This window comes from Fukomys damarensis, unplaced genomic scaffold (assembly GCF_012274545.1).
Source record: "Fukomys damarensis isolate Sample0158 unplaced genomic scaffold, DMR_v1.0_HiC HiC_scaffold_13, whole genome shotgun sequence".
NCBI lineage: Eukaryota > Metazoa > Chordata > Mammalia > Rodentia > Bathyergidae > Fukomys > Fukomys damarensis.
This window is the reverse complement of record NW_022900925.1, coordinates 15,301,495-15,308,939: the sequence shown is the minus strand read 5'-3', so window position 1 is coordinate 15,308,939 and position 7,445 is coordinate 15,301,495. Positions and strand designations below refer to the sequence as shown.

Below are 7,445 nucleotides of genomic sequence, written 5' to 3'. Positions count from 1 at the left end.
GCTCTGGTCCGGGTCAGGCCGGCGTCTGCAGAGGCTCAAGGCCGCACTTCTTAAACGGCTCCCAGGACTAGGTGCATCTCAAACGAGCGCGCGCGCGGGCACTGGAGTCCTCCTCTGACCAAACACCCGGCCCACTGTGTGGTGCTGGATGGGTAGGTTCATCACATGGGATTCTCCCTCTCAGGCTAGCACTCTTTTGCATGCCCCCTCCCATACGCTCTGGGCCAGGGCAGTTCTTCCCCATTTCTAAATGCAACTCTGCTTTTACCCACTTCCTCTGCCTTGCTACTTGCTCTGAGTAGGTCAGTCCCAGTTCCCGGGACCGGCCGAGAAAGGGGAGGCATTAACTACTGATTGCCAGGACCTCAAAGCAGCCCTGTCACCAGCTGTATACTATGCTCATAGCCCAGTTTGACGGGAGATTAAAAAATCGGATCTCCACTTTGAAAAAGCCTTCTTCTAGTGGCTCTGACTCCTTTACGCTTTCCTTCTTCCACCTGCTCCCCCCCAACTCCCCCACACACACCGGGGATCGAACTCCGGTCATTGCTTTTGTGAGGCAGGCAGTGGAACCACAGAGCTAAACCCCTGGCCCTTCTTCCACCTATTCCTTGTGCACTTGGTTTCTGCACCCACCAAGGATCAGAACGTATCCCACTCTTCATCTTTCCAGAGGGCTTTTTCCAGGGGCGGCTGGGCCCTAGGGAAACATCGTCACCCTTCCTCTCAACCCAGAGCATACCCACTTACAAGCTTGCATGTCCTGTGGGGATGAACCACGCGGATGATCTCGCCGGTGGGTATCAGCTCCACTTGCAGCGCCATTTCGCCCTGTGGAGAGCCAGCTTGTGGAGCGGTCAGCACTGGGACCTCTGAGCAAAAGCTGCCCGTTGCCTACTGACTGGCTGCTCCGGAGCCAGGAATCTAGTCTCCGGCTGGGATGGCCACTTGGTTCTGCTTCAACTTCAGCCCCAAGGGATGTGGCTGGTCCAGCTCCTCAGGACACAGCTGTAGCAGTTCAGGTCTGATTGGGAGGCCTCCTGGCCAGAGGGTTGGGGCAGGAAGAGGAGGGGCTGAGGGATGGAGGAAATGCCTGTTGTCCCAGGTAACCAGAGGAGCTGATGCAGCCACCCATAGGGGACCCTGGGACCCTAGGTTTCAGGTCAAAGGGCAAGAGGCCTTTCCCCCTTCCCATAGCAGCTACTTGGCTGGGCTTCTTCTATTGCCCACTATCTAGTATCAGCTGGAGAGGCCAGTGACCACTCCCCTAACCCGAGGGCACATCCTCTCACCCATGCCAAGAGGATTTCCTAATAGGCACTGCTCCTCTCACTGGTCCCTTTAATTTGGAAGAGCAGGAGGTAAGCTCCTTATTTTTGAGATGGGGGTCCTGCTACATTTCCCAAACTGTTCTTACTCCTGGGCTTGTGATCCTCCCTCTTCAGCTTCCCAAATAGTTGGTACTACACACATGCACCACTGTGCCCAGGTTTTTGATGTTTATTAGAGACCAGGGCTGGCCATGATGACCTGAGGGGATTGTTAAAGAGGTAAGAGGGCACTGTGAAGAAACACTTCTCTTCTCTGGAGCCTCAAATATTGGGGAGGGGTGTTATTCCTGGGATCCTTGGGTATGTAAAACCTCTAGTCCTTTGCTTCTTTTTATATACCCAAGTATCCCACACCCCCAGAGTTCCTGTTTTTCTGTTGCTAAATCACAGCTGACACTTTCCTGGCCTGGGATTGAGCACTCTGGTCTCCAGCCATTCCTTATAGGAAGTGAGAATAGGGAAGCCAATGGGGGAAACAGACCTTTCCAGAGGGAGAGGCTTGTATGGGAGGGGCCAATGTCCAGTGGCATTGACAGTGAGGATCCACAGGCAGGGATCTTCCCCCTGGGGAACACTCTTCCCTTCCCTCCCTGCAGTGCTACCCACCCCCACTCCCAGGAAAGGCCCACAAAGCTTCCTTCCTTCCTCTGGGAAACACATATATCCAGGGCAGGTTCATCCCAGTAGCGACACAATGGCTCTTATCAGCTGTGGAGCCAGGCACAGAGACCCAGTGCACACCAAGTCTCACATATTTCCTGTTTCCACCCAGCAGGTCAGGGTGGGCCCAGAGCAACCATATCCTGACTGGGGCCAAGAGGAGGGAGAGCAATCCCCTTCCCTTTTCCGCCTCTCAATCACTGCTGGACTTATTGCTCCCAGTAAGGAGGGGCCCTGCAACAAGAGGCTGGGACAGGAGTGGATGAAGTACTAAGCACATAAAAGGGAGATGTTAAGTGTAGAGGAGAAATGGGGACGCCTGGGGGGATCAAGAGGCCCTAGAGCTGGCCCAGGGGATACGGGAATTAAAAGAGAGATCAGTATCACGCTGGGTATTTTTGTGTGTGTAATTGCTTTCTTGCAATAATTTCACAAACAGGTACATTTGAAATCTTTTTTTGGGGGGGGTACAGGGGATTGAACTTGGGTCCTTGTGCTTGCAAGGCAGACGCTGGAACCACTGAGCTTAAATCCTTGGCCCGAAGTCATTTGTATTTTATAGATAACTGTGGCTCCTATGCGGTAAGATAGGGTAGGATCAAACACTGATGCAAACCCAGGTCTCCAGACCCCATTCCTATATTTCTTGCCCCTCATCCCATCATCAAGGAGTCACACACAAGTGTAAAAGCCACAGAACACAGGCAGTCATGGCTTGCTAGAGGCCGAGGGGACAATTTTTCATACACATGGCTCCCAGGGTAGAATACAGAATAGAATAACTGGAGTGACTGATTCTCAGTCGCAGGTGGTAATTGGACATGAATGACAGAGCAAGTTCCCTGAGGTATATCCTCTCTTGGGAGAAGGGCTGTACCGTCACCACTGGCAGAAGGCAATTGGCAGGAACAGGGAGAAGCTATGTCCACAGGGCACCTGCAGAATTATGATCTCTGAGGTTGTCAGGGCCAGGTCCTCCAAAATGTCTTCATCCTAGCTTTCCTTTCTGTCTACCTGCTCCTACTTCTAGGTCTCCAAGGGGTCAAGAGAGAGGAGCAGTTTCTTACTAAAGACTAATGATGGGGGTTTGGGGGGCAGATGAGCTTGAACTGGCAAGAATCATCCTGGAAGTCTATGGATGCAGCTCCTCTATCACCAGTCAGTCCATCACAAGAGGGCAAGTTGGGGGCATGGGAACCGATTTACCCACAGAAGCTAACTCAGCTCCCTGGAATTCTCTCTGCTCAGGCTCTGGAAATTCCTGGGTTAAACTCCATGCAGGGTTAAAGGGAGAAGACTGTGATGGCACAGACTCTCAACTGACTCACAATCACTGTATGTAAGAGCCTAGGTGGAGGGGATCTTCCATCCTGTCCACTTAGTTATACTGTTTCTACTGAAACAGAGATCTTAGACCCTTTCCTCATCCCCCATTGGGACAAGCTATAAAATGCCAAGACTTCTGGAACCCACCCAGTCTATGGGGCCTGTAGAAATGTGAGCATCTACCCTTTCCAGGCAGCCTGAGGCCCAGCATGGTGTGACAAGAATGCAGGCCTGTGCCAGATGGGGCATGTGCCTGGCTGGAGTGCTTGGGCAGGACTGGAAATATTTGTATGTGTGTTCATGTGTCTTTGTGCGTTCAAGAAATGAGATGCATGTTGGAGGGTCCTTCCTAAGTCTTCAGTGCTGATAAATTAGCTGGTTTCACTCATATCTCAGCAACAAACACCTGTATTTTAAGTGCCAATTCCAGTGATCTGGCCTGGCAAGAGCAAGGAGTCTGGCTAGAGCTCACCCTGGGAGGAGGCGGGTACTTGGCTGCCTCCTCAGGGGCTGGGCCCCCAGCAATCCTGGCAGTGGTGAGGCAGGGCTGGCTGCCAGCTGTAGCCTCCGCCCTGGATTCACTTGTCCCATCCAGGCTCAGATCTGTGCTTGGGCTTCATCCAGGAGATCTCCCACCAAAAAGCAGCGAGGTGGTATCTGCAGGGATAAAACAGGTGGCAGAAGGGGGAATGCAGACCTTCCTCCATACCTTCCCATAACTGCCATTCCCAAAAGATGTGGTTCCACAGGTATGGGTTGGCTCCTGGGCCTATGGTCTCAGAACCAATGGCAGGCTCAAGTCCTCTGTAATACCCCTCCCTCACCATCATCTCTTACCTTGAAAGGTTTGCTGATTCCCACCACAGAGTGCAGATTGTTGCTATAATAACAGAGGAGGTACTGATCTTCAGTCTCAGGGATATCATAGATGTTCATGTACACCTGGATGGGAGGATGAACAAAGGAGTCAACTCCAGGGTCCTGGCCACTACCTAGTTCTCAGTGACAAGTTCTAGCACTCTGTTCCTTCCAGAAGAAAGTAGCATACAAGTGAGCCTGCTTGCTGGAGATGTACCTGGTTCAGGTTGTTGCCGAAGGAGACTTGGTTGTCCCCAACCCAGACATAGGACACATAGTCATTAATGTGGCGCATCCCCACCTGTGGAAGGAGGTGGGGGTATTGGGCAGTTAGTGCTTGAAGAGGACATGGGACCTTATGGAAAATCCTAAGGAGAGGATGGTCTCACTGTTGGAGAAGGCCATCACAGTCTCCCTTCCCTTCCCTACCAGCCCCTATGAAGGTGAGGACCCCTGAGGAGGATGAGGGTGAAGCTCTTCAGTGTCTACCCAGGTTCCATGAGTCCTTAAGAAAAAAACGAGGGGGTTATGACTGGATTCCAGCCTTGCCCACCACATCACCTTGTACAGTCCAATCCAGTCCCAGGAGCTGCTAAGAAAGTCTGGAGTTGAGGAGTAGCTGATCAACATGTCATTCTCCATGGTCCACAGGCCCTCAGCCATCATGGTGATCAATGGGACAGACATCAATGGCTTCAGCTATGCACAGGAATGGGAAGTGGGTTGAAATCCTCTAACATTTCCTCCTCTAAAGCAACTATTCCTCACTGTATCCTTCCAATGTAGTGAGAGAAAGGGCACCTAGAGGAGTGGGCATAGAACTCCACTAAGCTATCCTAGCTGACCTTGGCTAGCCAGTAGAAAAGAGAAAAGGCCAAAAGCTTGTCAGGGGAGTAGCTGGCCCTGCCAGGGCGAATGGGGCTGAGAGCCAGGTGGGTGACACAGGGAGCCAAGTGCTGAGGATGGAAGGAGAACAGAGTTACTGAGAGGCTGAAGAATCCAGGAAGCTGTTCTTAGGACTCCAGCATTTCTGACTTAAGGCCCTAATCCAGCCCACACTGGTAAGAATAGCTATAAACATGTGGAAGGACACAACGATGTAAGGATTGAGAAGGATCATGAAAATGCAAAGACTGAAGGAAGGCCAGTGGCTTAAAGGAGGTCAGCACTCTCTTGATCAGGAGATGGCCATATATAAGTAAGGCGGGAGCTCCTTCTGCAACCTGATCTGGATAGGCTTAGGACGAATAAAAGGAAGTTCTATTTCACACAGTAGGTAATAAGCTTAATGAAACTTGTTAGGGAGAGTAGCAGGAGGAAATGGAAACCTATTCACAAGGGCTTGAACACGTTTTTCACAGAGAACCATCAACAGTTTCTAAGAAGAGCTGCGATACCTGACCATGGAGGAAAGCCAATCATGTCCTCCTACAGTTCTCCCCTGGGGACTGGCTGGGGGTTGGGGATGTAATCCTGCATAGCTGTTCCTCTGTCAAGTGTCAGGCAGCTCATAAGTTCACCTCTAAGCCAAAGGTACCAGTGACAGGCTTATGATCACTGATGCTGTACATCATGTGGCTCTTGTAGCTCTTCAGGGACAAGGTGAAGGAGGGGGCTGGCAGACTTGGGGTGAAAGAGTTGGCCCGGGGCTGCCGCTTCAACCTCCACAGGATGCGGTCCGTCCATGCAGGCTTACGTTTCTTCTCACTGAGTGTGGGGAAGAGGAATGGGGACAGAAGAAGGGGCTGGCCTGAGAGCAGGAATGAATAACCCCAGGAATGGGGCCCCTAACTCCAGTCTACCAGTAGCCAAAAAGACCGGTATGCCAGAGCTACAGGGAACGTGGCAGCAAGCAAGAAGGTGGGTGCCAGACAGAATCCTTGAGTGCTAGCCTCTGTCAGACATAGCCAAGGACCCTCTGCCTAGCACATTTATATAAATCAAATGGTGACTCATATAGACATTCTATTTCAATGATTTTCTTCTTTCTTAAACCAAAGCAGCATAAGATCAAAGTGGGAGAGTGAGGGGCCGGGGATTTAGCTTAGTGGTTCTGCCTCCTGACTCATAAACACAAGGTCCCAAGTTCAATACCCAGTACCAAAGCAAAAAACACAGGAGAGTGAGACCTGAGTTTGAATTTGGCTTCCTTTTCTACTAAAGGGGTGACTATAGGAAAAAGAAGTGAAGCATTTGGGGAACGCTTACCATCTGCCTCTGGTTAGTACCATTACCATTCACCCTTTACAATAAGGTAGAGAAACTGAGTCTTAGATGGGGAGTGGCTTCCCCAAAGTTACATAGATACTAACTGGTGGAGCCAGGACTCAAGGCCAGGGAGCGTGGCATGTACTCCTTACTGCCAAGCTAACTTCTCTTACAACTTAATGCCTCATCTGCAAAATGGAAGTAACAACTTTCACCTCAGTTGGGTATGGTGGCACATGACTGTAATCTCAGCACTCTGGAAAGATGAGGCAGGAGGATCTAAAGTTCCAGCTCAATATGGGCAACTTAGTAAGACTCTGTCTCAAAATTTAAAAAGGAACTGAGGAGGGCTGTGGATTCAGCTCAGTGGCACCACACCTGCCTTGCAAGCACAAGGTCCTAAGTTCAATTCCCAGAAAAACAAACAAACAAAACCTAAAAAGGAGCTGAGGATGTAGTTTAAGTGTGACGCATCTAGATTCAATCCCCAGTACTATCAAAATTAAATTGTTGGGGCCAGGGATTTAGCTCAGTGGCACTGTGCCTGCCTCGAAAGCGCAAGGTCCTGAGTTCAATCGATTCCCAGTATAATAATAATAATAATAATAATAATAATAATATGTTGTGTCACTGTTGCTGAGATTGAATGGGATGAGTTAAAGCACCTGAAATGTTTAGCATAGTGCTTGGTGCAAAATAAGCTCAGCAGACCTTACTCACCATGACTCTGTTGTCAAAAGCAGCCTGAGAGACTTCCCCGCTTGCTCTTCACTTACAGCTTCCCCCAGATGAGAAGCCATAGGGCCCCTAGAGACAAATGCTTTCCTCTAAGTAACTGAAGTCACTCAGACAGACAAGTCTCTACCCCTAACCCAGCCCTGCCTAAGCAGCTGTTGAGGTATTTGCTAAGGCCAGCTAGGTCTCAAGGCTCAGCCCTTCCAAATGGAGATAACTCATAGGCCAAGGCCTGGAATCATTGTGGGCTGAAAAGTGAGGTTAGTTGTTTTTGGGTTCTTCTCCTTTGGTGGACAATCTCTCTTCTTTCTTCTTTTTTTTTTTTTT

The 7,445-nt window shown here is 50.3% G+C and overlaps 2 protein-coding genes across 4 annotated transcripts in view; both read right to left on the bottom strand.

Moving 5' to 3' along the window:
• Myo1c (myosin IC) overlaps positions 1–1,038 on the bottom strand; it is a 23,236-nt gene extending 22,198 nt beyond the window's left edge. Inside the window, exon 1 of the mRNA XM_010642164.3 lies at positions 751–1,038. Within this exon, the coding sequence (XP_010640466.1) occupies positions 751–825 (75 nt within the window). The 5' untranslated portion in view covers positions 826–1,038. The remainder of the gene's footprint in view (positions 1–750) is intronic.
• Positions 1,039–2,356: 1,318 nt separating this feature from the next.
• Inpp5k (inositol polyphosphate-5-phosphatase K) overlaps positions 2,357–7,445 on the bottom strand; it is a 21,074-nt gene continuing 15,985 nt past the window's right edge. The window contains exons 8-13 of one of the 3 annotated variants that reach the window (XR_002025972.2): positions 5,696–5,882; positions 4,737–4,874; positions 4,393–4,476; positions 4,155–4,259; positions 3,790–3,974; positions 2,538–2,566 (exon numbers count right to left, since the gene is read on the bottom strand). Coding sequence is in view for 2 of the 3 variants with exons in the window: in XM_010642163.3 (XP_010640465.1) it covers positions 3,915–3,974; positions 4,155–4,259; positions 4,393–4,476; positions 4,737–4,874; positions 5,696–5,882 (574 nt within the window). In the remaining variant the exon portion in view is untranslated. Of the gene's footprint in view, positions 3,975–4,154; positions 4,260–4,392; positions 4,477–4,736; positions 4,875–5,695; positions 5,883–7,445 lie in introns of all 3 variants that reach the window. The other 2 variants (XM_010642163.3, XM_010642162.3) reach the window with 2 other exon arrangements.